Raw genomic sequence first — 17,120 nt, forward strand, 5'->3', positions numbered from 1 at the left:
ATATCAGTAGGGATTCTTTTCACAAGCTTTTCAGAGACCCTTCCCTGTCTACAATAAAATTTTCAGCCTCATAAAAACTTGCTGTAAATACTTTATATGTATGACCTTCTCTTTATCTCTCTTGCAAACTGATATACATTTAGAAATTTGAATTTTCAATAAATGGAAATCTGATTAATTGATGATGATGCCTCTTCAATTTTGTTTATGTAATATTCAATAACCAGGGAAGTTGGAGGAGGTTTGGATTTGGGATTTCATTGTTTCTTCTTTGGATTAATAATTTTTTAACATCTTAATAAGAACAAAAAAAATTAAAAAGTATCTAAAGCAGGGAACAATTTAATTTATAATGCTTGATAATCTAAATGCTATAAAAACTGAAAATAATATTTATAATGGTACTGAAAATATATTTTGAACTACGATACTCTCATTCATCACTTCATCTACCTCTGAGATTTGGAATAAATTCAATAAGTAGGTATTATTTGGGGAAATTATTGTTCAGTAGCTGACTCAGTATTTTCCGATTGAGCCATAAATGGAAAATTCCTTTTTTTTATTTTTTTGACTAATCTGACTTATAAAAAGTCTGTTTTACCTTTTTATGCATAAAGGTGAGAAGTATGTCCATTGCATAAAAATTCTTTTTATGCAAGGGCAAAATAGATAATGTGGATGTTAACTTGGTCAACAAGAAAATTTTTCAACCATGGTTAACTGTTTTTCTTAGAAATAACCATAGTTAACTTTAATAGTGTAAACTCATATTTTTTTCAATCTACTTTTTATAATTGCATTTTTGTCAAATCTCTAAAATACAAATAAATTGTTTTTTTAAAAATTAATATATTCTGACAGAGAAATTACACGAGAATTGTATGTGTGAGCGATTTTTCTCATACTTAGAAGGGAGGGAAAAAAGAAAAAAAATTCTCACGCTAGGGCAATAAATAGAGCAATTCACTGAAAAAACCCTTCAATTTCACTGGAATTACAATATAGTTCACAGTTCCCATAAACCCAAACAAGTGGCATAATAGAAATTAATCCGAACCTTCTATAGTTATTCTTCCCCAATTTCGAGAATCCCACTCTGTTTTAGTGTTCTCTCTCAACACCCACCTGCCCTTTATTCCCTGCGATTTCTCATCCGAGACAAAGGAGTAAGCGTTGATCTTTCTAAAAATTGTTATCTTTTTCTTCTACCCAATATAGTCTTCGTCTTAATCAGTATTTTTTGTTTTTTATTTTTAATTATTTTTTAAAAATATATGTTTAATTTTGTATCTTTAACAACCCTTTATTTGATCATTGCATAACATTTTATGGGTTTGTTTCATTTTTCTTTTTTGGGGTCTATCAATGGGTGTATATATGTATATAAATGAATATTTTTTCCTTTGATAAAAATTCTGACTTGGGTTTTGGCCTATCTGGATTACATGTTGTTTCTGGGTCTCCATTTGCCACTTTGCAGACAGTTTTTCTGCTAGTGTTGTTCAGTTTTTTAAATGGTTTTGTTTTTATTTTCTCGGTGAGCCTCTGTATATAAGTTAGTTACTTTGATGGGTTTGGGCTACAATGTTGAATTTAGGTTATTATGAAGCAGTGGTGGTGTATTTGTTTTGTTTAGTAAGTGTTATAATGTATTTGGTTCATGCTGTGGAACTAGCCTACGACATTTTTTAATTAAATTCTGTTTGGGGGATAAAGATGAAAGGGTTGTGATATTGCTCTCTTCCATAAATTTCATTTTAACCGCTAAAATGCATCTTATTATGCCTGTCTCTTTCAGATGGGTGAGTTAAAGTTGTTGATATGTATCTCTTTTTTATTATTTGTTTTTATGTTTCTATAATGGCAGGGTTTTAAATCCACGCTTCATAGATAAAATATTTGCATGGTCAATACTTGATGTGAGAGATGAATGTATGAGGTGAAGTTTGGTGAGGATTTATGTTTTCTAGAAGCTGCTAGAGGCTTTGCATTTTAACTTGGCTGCATTAATTTCCAATCTTTTGTGTGGATTTAATGTAGCCGGGTTGTCTTTGATTACATAAGTGAACAAGGTTTTCCTAAGACTGATGGAGTGTAATAAAGAAGAGGCCGTCAGGGCCAAGAAGATTGCTGAGAAGAAGATGCAAAGCAAGGACTTTGTGGGGGCTCGTAAGATTGCTTTGAAGGCTCAACAACTCTATCCTGATTTGGAGAATATTTCTCAGATGCTTGTTGTGTGCGATGTTCATTGCTCTGCTGAGCGGAAATTATTTGGGGATGAGATGGATTGGTATGCCATTCTTCAGATTGAGCAAACATCCAATGAGGCAACAATTAAGAAGCAATACAGAAAGTTTGCTCTCCAACTTCATCCCGATAAAAACAATTTTGCTGGTGCAGAAGCTGCTTTCAAACTAATTGGAGAAGCTCAGAGAGTGCTCTTGGATAGAGAAAAACGTGCCATGCATGACAGACGCAGGGCTTTTGTAGTTAAACCAACTGTACCTTATCAACCCCCACAGGGTCCTCGTTGGAACTCAAATATTATGTCTCAAAACAATTTTAGAAGTAATATGTCAGGTTTGAATCCGCAGAACTGGCAGTCACAAGAGGCTGCTCAAGCTGTGCCCTTGAATATCCGCTCGACATTTTGGACTCAATGCCCATTTTGTTTGATTAGATATCAGTTTTACAAAGATGTTATCAATAGATCTATACGTTGTCAAACATGCGAGAAGCCGTTCACTGCATATGATATGAATGTGCAAGGTGCAGCACCAACAGCTTTTAGCCAGCCAGTATTCCCGCAACAGAAAAACAATGGTAGCAGAAAAGTGGAAATGCATTGGCAACAGAATTTTAGTCGTGTGAATCCCAGAGCGGAATCAGTTCATAGTTCTGGTAAGAAAGTAGATTTAAATTCTTATGCGACCTCGGTAAAGGTTAATCGAAAGAGAGAAAGGAAGCAGGTTGTAGAATCAAGTGAAAGCTCTGACTCTGACTCTGAAAGCAGTGCCGAGACTGAAGAAGCTATGGAAATTGATGAGAATGGCGACATTAAGGGTGTACAGAACTTCGGATATTTTGGAGAACAAAATCCACGGAGATCCTCCCGCCGCAAGCAGCAGGTTTCCTACAAGGAAAATTTAAGTGATGATGATGATTTTGTGAGCCCTTCAAAAAAGCCAAATGGTACTGGATCATCTCATGCTACTGAAGAGGGAAATGGTGATACATCTAAAAAGGAGGAATCAAATATCAATAATTCCAATTCTGTTGCTGGCTTTAAAAAAGATCAGAAGGTTAAACAGAAGAAAATTGTTGAGGAATGCTCACTGAATGGAGGTAGGACAACCCAGAAGAGTACAAGGTGTAAAGTACCAATGGAAGATGATGGCTCAGATAAAATTTTTGAAGTTCATGATAACAAAAATTCAGTCTCAGATGATGATCCGCGTCTGCAGTCATTTGATTTACCTTATCCAGATTTCAGTGACTTTGAAAAGGACAGAAAAGTAGAATGTTTTGCAGTAGGGCAGACATGGGCTCTTTATGATGTTCAAAATGCCATGCCTAGATTCTATGCTAGGATCAAGAAGGTTCTCAATCCTGGGTTCAAGGTGGTGATAACCTGGCTAGAGCCAGATCCGGATCCAGATGACAAGGATCAAATTAAATGGATCAAAAGGGACCTGCCAGTTTCTTGTGGCAAGTTCAGATATGGGAATTCTGATACAATAACCAATCGACTTATGTTCTCTCATATGGTTTCTTTGGTGAAGGGTGGCCACAGAAATAGGTGCAAGATAAATCCGATGAAGGGAGAAACATGGGCACTTTTCAAGAATTGGGATATCAAATGGAACTCTGATCATGTTTTACATGATAAGCGTAAGTATGAATATGAATTTGTTGAGATCTTGTCTGAGTTTGTTGAGGGTGTTGGAGTAAATGTTGCATTGTTGGAAAAGGTGAAAGGCTTTGAGTGCCTATTCTGCCGGGCTGTAAAGGAAGGGAAGGAAAAATTTCTAGTTACAGCAAGTGAATTATTGAGATTCTCCCACAGGGTTCCATCCTATAAAATGATAGTTGATGAAGTAGAAGGAGTGCCACCAGATTCTTTTGAACTTGATCCTGCTTCACTGCCCACATATTTCAGGTCTGCACGTAACAATAAAGCCAAGACAGGGTGTGATAAGAACACATCTGTATACCAGAATGACGTGAAGAGGAGCCATTCACAGCCTCAGGACAGTAATTCTGGCAGTGACATTGAAGACTCTAGTGATCCTTCATCTCCTAGTACAAGAGACATTGAAATTCCAGAACCTGAATTCTACAACTTCGATGATGATAAATCCCAGGAAAAGTTTCAGATGGGTCAGATCTGGGCATTGTATAGTGATGAGGATGGCTTGCCAAAATACTATGGTCAGATTACAAAAATTGATTCATGCCCAGTTTTCAGAGTGCATATTGCATGGCTTGCCTCCTCCTCACTACCAGATCATGTGATTAGATGGAGTGATCAAGACATGCCCATTTGCTGTGGCTTATTTAGGGTTAAAAGGGGCAGTACCCAGGCCTATGATCAAATTAATTCCTTTTCGCATCAGGTTAAAGCATATTCTATTGGTAAGAAGAATGAACATGCCATTTATCCTAGGAAAGGTGAAGTTTGGGCATTATATAGGGACTGGAGTGCTGATTTGAAAAGCTATGAGTTGCAAAATTGTGAGTATGACATAGTGGAAGTCCTTGAGGAAAATAACAAGGGGGTAAAGGTTATGGTTTTGGAGCGTGTGGATGGTTTTAACTCAGTTTTTAAGGCTCAAGTTCAAGAAGGATTGACTATCAGCAAGGTTATTGCGCAGATGGAGCTTCTTAAGTTCTCCCACCAGATACCTGCTTTTCGGCTGAAAAATGAGAGAGAAGGCAGCCTGAGAGGCTGCTGGGAAATTGATCCTGCTGCATTGCCAGTTAATTATTTTTCTTCTACTTAATGCTGTATACAAGCACTGCCTTAGGAGGGACGAGTTTGCTTGGTATCAGAGGGAGCAAGTTATATTTTTGTACAAATGCATCAGCCATTGTCCTTTTGAGTATTTATGTTGTTCCTGGCTCAGATGCAATGTGGAGAAAGATGGTTTTGTTCGAACATTGTTGCCTTCTAAATTTCTTGTTCTGATCCGATATTTTCTATGTGGGATTGACTAGTTGGGTTGTACTTACGACTTGTTGATGGGGCTGGAAATTTAGCCAACCATGAGAGAAGGTTAAAAGCTTTTTAACTTGGCGAAGTTACTCTTGTTTTAACTGCACTCGTTTGAATCAAAGTTTACTCGTTAGCTCTTCTTGGTTTGAAGTAGATAGATTTAGCATTTAGCTTTTAGCTTTTAGCCGCTAATGTTATTGTTTTGTACCTTTGATTTCAGCAATTTGTCTGTGGTCATCGGATGTGTAAACCTCGTAGACTCTTACGAAATGAGCTTAAAAGGGGTTGCTCTCTCTCTCTCTCTCTCTCTCTCTCTCTCTCTCTCTCTCATTTTATGCTATAAACCCATCACTCATTAGACAAGCTTTGCTTGGTAAAGAGGCAATATTAACTAAAAACCATAATTGCTAATCTGATACTGTAGTCATTAATCCATGTTCAATCATCCCGAAATTCTGACTTAACATAATCCCACAAAATAGAAGTAGTAGCTCCTTTTTTCTTTATAAATATATAAATAAATATATATATAAAACTTTTGACACTATAAGATTATGGCATAAATTATATATGACATTCTGCCATATTAGTAGAGTCCCATGAATGTTAAAACATTCTTTTGCAGAAAATGGACTGTCAAAAAGGATTTATTAGGGAGAGAAGCTTATCATTTTGTCATGCAGGCTAGGGCCTAGGTAGTAGTTTGGCCGCTTATTTCGTGTGGAATGTAAGTATTTCTAGGTTTATTTTGGTGATAAACAAAGAGGGCATTTGGTCTAGTGGTATGATTCTCGCTTTGGGTGCGAGAGGTCCCGAGTTCGATTCTCGGAATGCCCCAATACCTTTTTATTTTACTGGGGGTTCATTTTATTCATGTAAGTATATATAGATTTTCAAGATTTTGAAGGATTTAAAGAAATTTCGTAGCAAATTAATTTTCTATTGCAATTTTTTTTCCATACAGATTTTTTATTTAAGAAAATAAAAAATGAAAAAATATTAAATTAGCAATTAATAATTTAAATTTTAATCCAATAAAAAAAAGTCAAAAATACGAAATAATAAAAAAAATAAAATAAAAAACGTTCAGGGGCATTCCGAGAATTGAACTCGGGACCTCTCGCACCCTAAGCGAGAATCATACCACTAGACCAAATGCCCGCTGTTTGCCATCTTCACCTGTCAATATAACTTAGTTGTTAGACAGTAAGACCAATGGGTAAATTCAATCCCTTTCGTCCCATAAAATAGGGTAAATTAAATTCCCACCGTCTCTCAGTAAAATGAAAGGGACTTGTAGTGTATATATATCGATTTTCCCTCCAAAACAAATAAGTTGTCCACAATCTCTACTTTCTACTGGTTTTTTCCCTCCAAAGCTCAACCCTAATCCATCTCTCTCTCTCTCTCTCTCTCTCTTAACTGGGTTAAGTTTGGCTCTAGGTATTTTCTTTGATAATCTCCAGTAATTTGTCAGGTTTTTTTTGCTTTTATTTTTTTTTTAAATTGTAATTTTGTTCATTGTGTTGCAGATGAGGAGGAATGGGTTCTGTTGGGGGCGATAATGGTGGAACTAAGCCATCGATGAAGACAAGTTCGCTTGTTGATCATGGAAATAGCGAGACCCAGTCCTTCGATGGTCAGATTTCAACCCCTCCATTATATGGTATTGTTTATATAAACATTTTTTTTTTCCTTTTTTCTTTTAACCAAGCAGTATGGCAATTAAGGTAAACGATCCAAAGGGGAAAAAAAAAAAAATTCAGAAAAAGAAAAAAGTAGATGTGGTTTTTTAGGAATATTTGAGTGAAATTTTGCATGCGGGCATACTCTGTGATTTCTTGGTTAAGATAGATGAAATGTTTTTTATTGTTTTAAGCTTTTTAAACTTTTCAATGGACATGTGCTTTTTCCATTGATTTTCACAAATGGTGGCAAGCAAATGAAGTTCTGTAGATAATTATTTGGGAGGATGAAAATGGGATTGTTTAATTCCTTTTTGTGCCCATCAGTTACTATTGCATACTATATTATAATTTGATAAATTATATTTTCTTTTTTTGTATTTAAAAAAAAAAAAATTCTAAAGAACAATCTTTTTTCTGTGGTTTTTATTTTTATTTTTAAACCGTAAATAGATGGAAAAGTCAAATTTGGGGATGCTGATGAGTTACTACAAAGTACTGAGCCTTTTGATAATCCTGCTATGGTTGACGATGCATTTGAGACCCAAATACTAGATTTTGGTGGTGAAACCCAAGTAATTGATTTTGGTGGCGAAACCCAGTTAATGGATTTTGGTGGTGAGACCCAAGTATTCGAGGATGTCAGTATTGAGCATATGGAAACCCAGCTATTAGATGAGTTTGCTGATGAAGTTTTCATTGATAGTGACGGCGAAGAAACAGATGAAACTGAAGTTTTGGGTGATAACAACGAGCTCTCTGATGATGAGTCTATTAGAAGAGATGGTGGTCAATCAACAAATGAGAATAAGATACAGGGCACTTCTCTTTGCAAACATGGTGAGAAAGGGCTAATGGAGCAATCTGATGTGTTAAGCAATGGGCAGCACAGTTCAGGTAGTCCTTTCAAAACCACTTGAGAATATTATCATTTTGAGTGTTTCTGTTTCTAAAGCTTAGTATGTTTTGTTTGAGCATCGATATTGTTCTTGTGCATCATCCGCTGGTGCGTTGGCTTTGGTGGAAAATGGGTTATAGATTATGTGTTGTTGGTTTGGTAATAGAATTTTTTTTTTTTTCCCTATGTATATATATATATATATATATAGAATTTAGGTATCAAACTTAAATTTGCATTCTCGGGCCAAAACATTTGTCTACTATTTCTAAAGGTAGTTAGAATTTCTGTGTTTCAGAGCACCATACTCCCATTGCAACTCCTGTGGCTCAAGTTTCCCCTGTAGTGGAACCTAGTATGGTCTTCGCATATAGAAAATCCATTTCTGCATCCAACATTGTATAAAAGTTCATCGGTGGAAGATCAAAATTTTAATTACTCCTCGAAACAGCATGTCTCTAGCTTGAGTTAAAACATAAGTGATCAGACTGGTTACTTTTTGAGGTGCTACCAATTTGTGTAGTTTCTTTTTCAGCTGTGTGCCATTCATTAATATCTTCTTTGTCATTTTTTTCATGCATGCATTCAGTGGGTTATTTTGCATGTCTAGTCGGTGGAAGGTGGCGTCTGTCATGGCTCCTCTATAGGAATGTTGTGATTCTTGGTCAACTTAATGATTGGGTTTATGAGTAGAATAGCTATTAGCATGTTGGTTTTTATCTTTTAATTGTCTCCTCCCTGTCTTTTTCAGGATCTCGGAGAATGCGGTTTGCCTCACTTGGTGTGGCCTCTCTCCGGGCCTCAGGTTTAGCAGCTCGGAATAAGGCTCTGAAAAATGCTAGCAACGGGTCATGTTCTATGCCAACTAGTTGCCAGTCTCCAAAGCAAGTTAAAGATACTGCAGTTTCTTTAATGGAAGTTGAGGGTAAAGTCGATCAGGACAAGAATTCGGGATTCAATGAGGTAGAGAAGATATTAAAGAGTGAGAACAAATGCAGGATTGGAATGCCAGCAGCAAGAAAACTCTTTACTGAAGATTTGGATACTGAAGGCATGGCACTTCCCGGTGATACTAATGGAGAAGAAAACTTGAATCACTTGCCTGCTTATGATTTAGCAGATTTAAGCTATATTGAGTCTCAAGAACCTGGAGAACTATCACAAGCAAATGCACTTGATATTGTGGATAAGTTCCTCAAAGACAATGCTATGGAACTTGATAAAGAGGTGGACCATGGAAAGAGTACCAGTGGGAATTCAAAATGTGTCTCAAGTGTAAAAGGGCCACAAAGGCTGGCCAAGAAGGTGAATGATAAAACCTCCACCGGAGAAATAGGTATTTATGATTGGGATGACAGTCGTGAGGATGAAGGAGGAGGTGACATTTTCTGCAGAAGAAAGGAAGAATTCTTTGGTAGTGGAAGTCAAGGGAAGGAACCTCGAAAGCCCCAATCAAATGAACTAGAAAAGCAGAGGTCTCGTAAAGAAAAGTTAAATGGAAATAATAAAACCATGGGCCTAGCTTATTCTGATTCTAGATTAGTCACACGCAATTTAAAAGTCGATGACATAACTTTCCATGACGCTGAAAAGGAATTGAAGAGTAATCTTGTTAATGAGTTCAACAAAGAGTCTAATATTAACTCCTCGACAAGACACTTGGAAAATAATGCTATCAATAAAGATGTACCACAAATGTCAGATGTAGGTTTTGATACTCAGATGGCTGCTGAAGCTATGGAAGCTTTATTTTGTGGTGAGGACGGTGCCAATACCAACGCTAGTGATACCCATCAAGGTATTGAAAAAAAATCAATCAGTTCTACAAAAGGTTCAATTGGGAAAAAACAAAAGAATATAATTTGCTCAGAACAACCCAAATCTCTAAAAAGAGCATGGCTTACTGATGTAGAAGTTGCTTCAAGGAAGTCCAAGAAAACTAGGGGAATGGGTGCTAACTTAAAGGAGTCTTTGTTTTCATCAAAGGAACAGTTTAACAATGTCAGGAAGCAGCATGAGACAGAGCTGGTGGTAACAAAACCAAGGAAGGCCAAGTCAAAAGCTAAACAACAGCTTAACAGCAACAGAAGTGAAAACTCCAGTAAAATGCCTTGTGAGATTATTGAGCAAAGAGAGGCAGGACCTTTGACAAGTGGCTGCAATGCATTTGATAAACGAGGGGAAATTAGTGATTTTGCACCTGTTGCACGTCGAACTAGGTCCAAGGTTGTATATTTGAAAAGGCCATCTAATGCAACTGGTGGGTGTGGAGAGGGGATAAACTATGTGACAGAGGTTTTTGCATCCGAGGAGAAGAAAAATAGCATGAGAGGTGTTCAGGCTTCTAAAATATTGAATGTAAGATCTTCAAAACTGGGAGATACTCCATCTATAGAAGTTGGTAATATCAAAGCAAACCAACATCAGCATTTAAATCGTAAAATGGCAGCTCTTACTGATAAGGTTAATGCATTAAGCTGTCCCAGAGGAAGAAGATCTCTTCGAAATCTGTCAAATCAGGTTAATGAGTTTGGCAACTTAGATGGTCCATGTGAGTCATCTATTCAGCCAGAAGAAGTTGAACGATCTATTACTAGGCATAATAGGTCATGCAGGAATAAACAATCATCTAGATGTGGTTGTCCAGTTATGTCTTCTTTGTTGGAAGGAAAATTACCTCAACAAAGACCAGACGTGGTGGCTTCAGACGATAAAAAAAGTGCATGGCCAAGCGCTGGGATGGAAGAAAAATTGCCCACACAATCTAAATCATCTTCTTCATGTGAAACTCCACTTAAATGTTCAATACCTGCCAAAGATGCCTCACCTGTTTGTATGGGTAATGAATATTTCAACCAATCATGTGAGAGGAGTCTGTCAAGATCAAAACTACTAAAAGAAATCAGTAGCTTAGGCACCACTTGGCCTGAACCTGCTACGCCATCAAAAGATTTACGAAGGAGGAGAGAAATGACTGATGTGCGAGTCTTGTACAGTCAGCACTTGGATGATGATATAATTAAGCAGCAAAAGAAGGTACTATTCCATTTATTCTCTCATTTAGCAATACACGAACTGATTTGAACCTTATATGTTGTCTGGCGTTCTTATCTCTCAGATTATTGCCCGTCTAGGAGTTTCCATAGCATCCTCTATTACAGATGCAACACATTTTATAGCAGATGAGTTTGTGCGTACAAGGAATATGTTAGAAGCTATTGCTTCTGGTAAACCAGTGGTGACACATTCATGGCTTGCCAGCTGTGGCCAAGCTAACTGCTTCATTGATGAGAAAAACTACATGCTACGGGATGCCAAAAAGGAAAAGGAATTTGGCTTTAGCATGCCAGCTTCTTTGACACGAGCAAGTCAGCATCCACTTTTAGAGGTAAATATCTATTTATGTTGGTTTATAGTCACTACTTGTTCCACTTTTCGGAACTCACAAGAATGGATCTCTTCAGGGTTGGAGAGTATTGGTCACTCCAAATACAAAGCCTGGGAAAGAAACAATTTCGTGTCTGGTTAAGGCAGTCCAGGGCCAGGTATGCAATCTTCCCAACACTTTCTTCTTCATTCTAGCTGTATATTTAGAAATTTACTTGTTTTTAGTTGTATATCTATTTATCAGAATGATCTAGTTGATTAGTTATCTCCAATAAATGTCTTGCATAGTTTCAGCATGAAATAATGGATTTATAACTCTTTCTCTCTCTCTCTCTCTCTCTCTCTCTCTCTCTCTCTCTCTCTCTCACACACACACACACACACACACACACAATGTTTGTACTTTGTGTTTTAATTTTGACTCATTAATCATGATTCTCATTACTTCCTGCAACTGTTACTTAGAAGTATCTGATGAAAGATGGTTATATTGAATTATTAGGCAGTTGAGAGGATTGGTAGAAATGCACTGAAGGATGGGAAAGTTCCAGAAGATCTCTTGATTCTATCTTGTGAAGAAGACTTTGAAATCTGTGTGCCTTTCCTTGAAAAAGGTTAAGCATAATCTTTATTTAATATCTAACTTTATCCTCAAAAAAAATATGTAGACTTAATATTGTAATGCTGCTTTATACTTTTCAGGAGCAGCAATTTACAGTTCCGAGCTGTTATTGAATGGGATTGTTACTCAGAAACTGGAGTATGAAAGGTAGTCATCATTTGCTTCGCTTCATGGCTTTTTATTCATCAACTTGCATTCCTGACAAATAAATTATAGTTGGCTGTTTTGGTTTTAACACAAAATAAACTATAGTTCCTTATGGTATTCCTTTAACAGGCATCAGATATTCGTGGATCACGTTAAGAGAACCCGTTCAACGATATGGATGAAGAAAGATGGCAAGAAATTCGTCCCAGTGACTAAAACCAAATGAGCTTTATTATTATTATTATTATTATTTTGTCTGTATTTTTGCGCAGTTTTGTTTGTTGTGCAGTCATCTGTATATGGCAGTTGTATATCCTAATTTGATCAGTTTTTTTTTTTTTTTTTCTTCTTTTAAGAAAAATGTCTCTTAATATGTCTATAGTTCTTTTTCATCTCCGTCTTCCCTTTATTTTTTGGTTGGTCATCAATGCTTCTAATGATCAACATACTGAACTCTTTTTCCTCTGGTAATAGTTTTTTTTTGGTTTTTTCGGAGATGCTGATTAGAAGAGTTGGAAGGAGATACAAGTAGATGCTGCACTCGGAAAAATAATAAAAATTTATTTAATGGAAGTGAAACATACAGTGCATGATTGTTCTTCACATATATATAATCCTTTTTTTTTTTTTTTTTTTCCCGAATTCCATGATAACAAACTTATATATCATAGCAATTATCAAGTCCATTTAACTAATTTCACGATTGGTGGAATAAAATGATTTTGACAGTCGATGACAACGAAGCCAGTTCTTTCAACTCTGCCACCCCATCTTCAATCATACTGGACTAGTGTTAGTGTTATGAGAAACCTGGATTCTCCAAGTATAATACTGAATATACAAGGAGTTGATACTCATAGATATTCCAAAACCAAGAACTGAAGCAAGCAATATTGCATAAATGGCCTTCAAATTAAGCTGCCAGATAAATCAAAAAAGCTTTTTTTAACAAGAAACCAAGGGTTGAAACATTAACAGCGCATCAAAGATGAGAAAATAAAAGAATCAGGAAGTCCACCTACTACCAACTTGATGCTTGGAATCTTGTATTTTAGTCCTTAGCAGGAGCAAAATATTCAGACTTTCCAAGGTAAACAATATATTGAATGAAAGATTACAATTAGACATCGCCACTTACCAAGGTATAAAATAGGTGGAGGGTGATGGCCACAAGTGCAAATTCAAGAGCCGCGTATGTCCATATATATTCCTTGATGGCTGCAAGACAAACACCATATGTTAAGAAATTCTTTAATTGCACAAGAAGTGCTGGTGAAAAGGAAAGCTCGACTGTACCGAGGATGACTGCAAAAATGGACGCCAAAAGGCCCAATGTAAACGCAAATGGTGCTGCAAGTATTATTGCTTGACTTTTCATGTCATGAATCTACAGCATTTAAAGAATATAACAACTCAGTTATGCTGTTTACTACAGAAAATGCAAATAATTGAATATAAAATGTGATAACAAGTAAGATTCCAAGAAGTGAATCCTTTCTTTCATCATGTGCACTTCCTTTTTGGGACCCTAAATAAGCTGTAATTGTTTATGGACCATACAAATATACCATTGAATATCTCATGACATTGCTGGAATATTTTGAGTGGTCTGACATGAAATTTTGCACCATACTGGGCATGGTTTAGGCCAAAACCCAACAGTTTGAAATGTTAGCTGAATCTAATAGAGTTTCGATTTTCAACTAATCAAAATGAGAAATGACCAAAGTCTAGCTTACTCAAAGGAGCAAGTTATTTGGTTTTAAGCTTTCTCTCATGGAAAAATCACATACCAGTAGCTGCTCAAGAAAGAAGAAATAGCATATTGTGCTAATCAAGACAAGTACCACAAAATCCTGCCATGCACTGTATAAAAGTAGATTTCATTAGCTAAGAATAGAAAATACACAAATTTAAAATTAAAAAAAAAAAAAGATGAGAAAAATTTGCAACTATTATATGACATGAAAATTTACATGAGCGAATATGAGTGGCATTATCATTAACTATATAAACACACTAATAATGGTGCCTGGGACCAACTTAGCTGATTATTGTCAGACATCTCTATTTAAGTCATAGATGAAGAGGAACCTAATCACAAACTATCTCACCTTATTGATTGTGAACGTGGACTCGTTTGGCTGCGATCCTGTCTGTTATCCCTCCGAGTGGAGGTTGGTATCCGAAGCAAAGTCACAGGCAAATTCTTTACCTCTTGCCCACATACCTCACATTTCTTGTTTCCTTTTGTGCTAAACCATTTAATTGCGCACTCTTCATGTACTAGCCTAAGGGCACCTTTGCAACTGCATTCCATTTTGAGTGTATTTCCTTCTTGACATTCATCAAGACAAATCCTGCATACTGCTTCCTCTTCAGGAATCTCTTCATCATCATCGCCCTCACCCATGGGAACTGGATTTATTTGATCTGATTTCCCCCCCCCCCCAAAAAAAAAAAAAAATAAAAAAAAAATAATAATAATAATAATAATAAATAAATAAAAGTCACAGAGGAATATATTATCTTCACATATCGATCAGCATTTTTGATATTTCATATATGATTGATATAAGACATAGGGCAAGGAAGAGACCAGTGTACCGAAATAAAGAAAAGCATGAGAAAGACTCAATTAACTCTATATGGAAAAGTTTAAACAAGTCATAAAATTTCTAACTTTATATATGTTTTTGAAACAACATGATAAATAAGGAACTATGATGGGCTGTTACATACCATCACTAGTATCTTCTGTGGTGTGCTCATTACGGGTAGCAAACGATATAGATCTTACTATAACAACATTTCGCCCAGGTACAGACAGGGACCTTGAAACTGTAGCCTCAGCAGCTCCTTTCTGCATAAAATTGACCATAATCAATTTAAATTTCAAGAAGTTCATGATTTACAAGCCACTGAAAAGAGCAAAATCCTGCCTGAATCAGAGTTCCATTTGGACAGCACACAGTCTTGAGATAAAAAATTTCAAGAATTATACAACCTTCAAGGAATTTCTCCGTTGCATTTTACAAATTTTCCCTCCTTTTAGATAGCCTCAAATTGCAACTAAATTACATAACATTTTGTTTTTGGAAGTACCATAAAATATATAACCTGCAAAGTATGCAAAAACTTACATGTAACTTAGGTTGTTCATTAGGCAATCTTGCTGACATAGGTGTAGTAACCGAAGGTGACAAGTTTGTTGCTGGTCTAACAGGAAGCGAGGTACATCTTTTCCAAGAAAATGCAGCTTTGATATTGGCCAATATAGGACTTTCTGGAGCTGTCCTGGGATCAGAATCAAGGAGGGAACTTCTCTCACCTTCTGGTACATGACCTCTTTTCTTTAAGCTTAAAGCCCTTAACAACCCTCCTAATGAACTACCTTTAGAGGAACCTTGAGATTGTAAATTCTTTCCACTGCGGCTAGTGCCAAAACCTACAGGCCTGGGAGGAATTTGAAGTGATATATCTGGCTTCCTCCCACTTGGTCCGGGGTCTGAAACTCCATCCTTCGAGGATTTTCCAGATTGGAGACCGGTCTACATTAAGCCAATTATTCAACATCACTTATACGGCAGCTCATATTCTTAAGCTTTAGACTTTTCCTTTATTATAATTGTTCCTCTATATCACTATAGTTAACATTAAAGTAAACTAAATTATACTATCGCAAACAATAAAAATCAACATAAAACTTACTTTTTTTGGACAGAACATTAAACTTACTGCTAAATTTATAAGACGAATGTGGGATATGCAGGGGATCAATTAAAAATGGCAATGGTTCACTGACAAAATTCTTTAAAAGAAAATAACCAAGATCTGCAATTAGCCAACCACCCCAACCCCATTGTTATCCCGAAGAAAGCAAAAGTAAGATCACACTTAAATCACAAACATCAATGAAGATCTGAAAAATACAAAATTTTACCCAACCAACGATCTTAAATAAAGCAAAAATATACACTGACAAGAAAAAAAATTGTTAAGAAAACGCACTTGCGAAGCAGAACAAAGAATTATGTAAAACAGATCCTCAAGAATAATTCCAATCAATAAAAATCTGAAACAAGAACATCCCTCAAACTTAAAGGCAAACTTAATTTTCTCATAGAATATCCATGATTATCTATAAACTAACAACCAAAATCAACATAAAAAGCCAAAAAGGATTCAGCTTTAATCAAACCAAGTAAAATTCAGATAGCATATATATGCCTAGAATAACTACCAACCTGGGGAGATGATTCTTCAGAAGCTCCATTAGTGACTGTTTGAGCTGCCTGCATGATTTGCCACAGCCACAAGAACCCCCCAAAAGTTGCCTTGATTCTGTAAAAACTAAAGAAAGTAAAACAATACCCAGAACCCAGATGCTAAAAATACAAATATCTAAGATGATAAACAAAGATCGAGAAATAAAAGGAATCAAAGAGTTTGGAACAGACTAGTGAAGCTTGCTAAGAAGGTTTTGTTAGTACACTAGGAAAATATGAAATGGGTTAGCAAGAGAGAGAAGACTATGGTTTGGTCAGGTCGCGTGGAAGATGACGAGAAACTTGTCCGCTGTCCAACATGTCTTATTGTCTTATCGTCTCTCTTTCCCGCATTGGATCATTTCCTTACTCGCACTCTCATTGGTTCACTGTCTACTCGCTTTTGAACCACGCTAACCTAAAATTCTAATCTTTTTCAGTTTTGTTTTTCTTATTCATCATTTTACTTTATTCCATTTTGATAAAATATATTTCAAAAAAGTTGATATTCTTTTTTATAAAAAAATAAAAAAATTCTGCCCCGCCCTTTAAATAACGAATTATGTGTAAAGTTTTCAAAATCTTTTTTTTTTTTTAAAAAAAAATAGGTGTAAGAGTTAATATTTGTCAAGCCCTGGGCCAAAAAGATTAAATATATTTTTTTAAAAAATTTTTAGCCACGGACAATATGAGGGAGGGTAGGTCCATGCATTCAATGCGTTCATTATTTCATATTATATTTTTTCCAACCATAATGCAAATTGCGAGGGAACTTTAATCATTTCTTTCTCTTTTTCCCTTGATAAGCTTCATGTTTTTATGATAAAAGTTATTTAAATTACATTGGAAGAAAACAATTATGTATTTTTTGAATAAAAAGTAAATTTTTTTTTCC

At 35.9% G+C, this 17,120-nt stretch overlaps 3 protein-coding genes and 2 non-coding genes across 6 annotated transcripts; 3 read left to right on the forward strand and 2 right to left on the reverse strand.

Annotated features, from left to right (window-relative positions):
- The first annotated feature begins 969 nt into the window (after window positions 1–969).
- Window positions 970–5,511, forward strand: LOC107411411 (uncharacterized). The gene is made up of 2 exons (XM_016018993.4): window positions 970–1,169; window positions 1,871–5,511. Exon 2 carries the CDS (start codon window positions 2,091–2,093, stop codon window positions 5,004–5,006), a length of 2,916 nt encoding a protein of 971 aa, XP_015874479.2. The 5' UTR covers window positions 970–1,169; window positions 1,871–2,090; the 3' UTR covers window positions 5,007–5,511.
- A 472-nt stretch (window positions 5,512–5,983) lies between these two features.
- TRNAP-UGG (transfer RNA proline (anticodon UGG)) lies at window positions 5,984–6,055 on the forward strand. The gene has a single exon. It is a non-coding gene; the product is annotated as a tRNA-Pro (tRNA).
- Window positions 6,056–6,307: 252 nt separating this feature from the next.
- On the reverse strand, window positions 6,308–6,379 carry TRNAP-AGG (transfer RNA proline (anticodon AGG)). Its single transcript has one exon. It is a non-coding gene; the product is annotated as a tRNA-Pro (tRNA).
- A 124-nt stretch (window positions 6,380–6,503) lies between these two features.
- On the forward strand, window positions 6,504–12,349 carry LOC107411410 (uncharacterized). 2 transcript variants are annotated; one of them, XM_016018992.4, is made up of 9 exons: window positions 6,504–6,661; window positions 6,751–6,884; window positions 7,357–7,800; window positions 8,553–10,837; window positions 10,920–11,189; window positions 11,266–11,346; window positions 11,691–11,802; window positions 11,891–11,957; window positions 12,087–12,349. In XM_016018992.4, the coding sequence occupies exons 2-9, from the start codon at window positions 6,761–6,763 to the stop codon at window positions 12,181–12,183; spliced, it is 3,480 nt and encodes a 1,159-aa protein (XP_015874478.3). In that variant the 5' UTR covers window positions 6,504–6,661; window positions 6,751–6,760; the 3' UTR covers window positions 12,184–12,349. The 2 variants fall into 2 exon arrangements, with proteins under 2 accessions (XP_015874478.3, XP_024926792.3); XM_025071024.3 differs by having other exon boundaries at window positions 6,751–6,857.
- Window positions 12,350–12,501: 152 nt separating this feature from the next.
- On the reverse strand, window positions 12,502–16,577 carry LOC107431508 (uncharacterized). The gene is made up of 9 exons (XM_016042446.4): window positions 16,418–16,577; window positions 16,205–16,301; window positions 15,101–15,508; window positions 14,700–14,820; window positions 14,072–14,390; window positions 13,751–13,823; window positions 13,254–13,344; window positions 13,096–13,175; window positions 12,502–12,875 (listed from the first exon to the last, which is right to left on the reverse strand). Exons 2-9 carry the CDS (start codon window positions 16,256–16,258, stop codon window positions 12,735–12,737), a joined length of 1,287 nt encoding a protein of 428 aa, XP_015897932.1. The 5' UTR covers window positions 16,259–16,301; window positions 16,418–16,577; the 3' UTR covers window positions 12,502–12,734.
- Between the last annotated feature and the right edge of the window lie 543 nt (window positions 16,578–17,120).

Source organism: Ziziphus jujuba, chromosome 11, assembly GCF_031755915.1.
Source record: "Ziziphus jujuba cultivar Dongzao chromosome 11, ASM3175591v1".
Taxonomy (NCBI): domain Eukaryota; kingdom Viridiplantae; phylum Streptophyta; class Magnoliopsida; order Rosales; family Rhamnaceae; genus Ziziphus; species Ziziphus jujuba.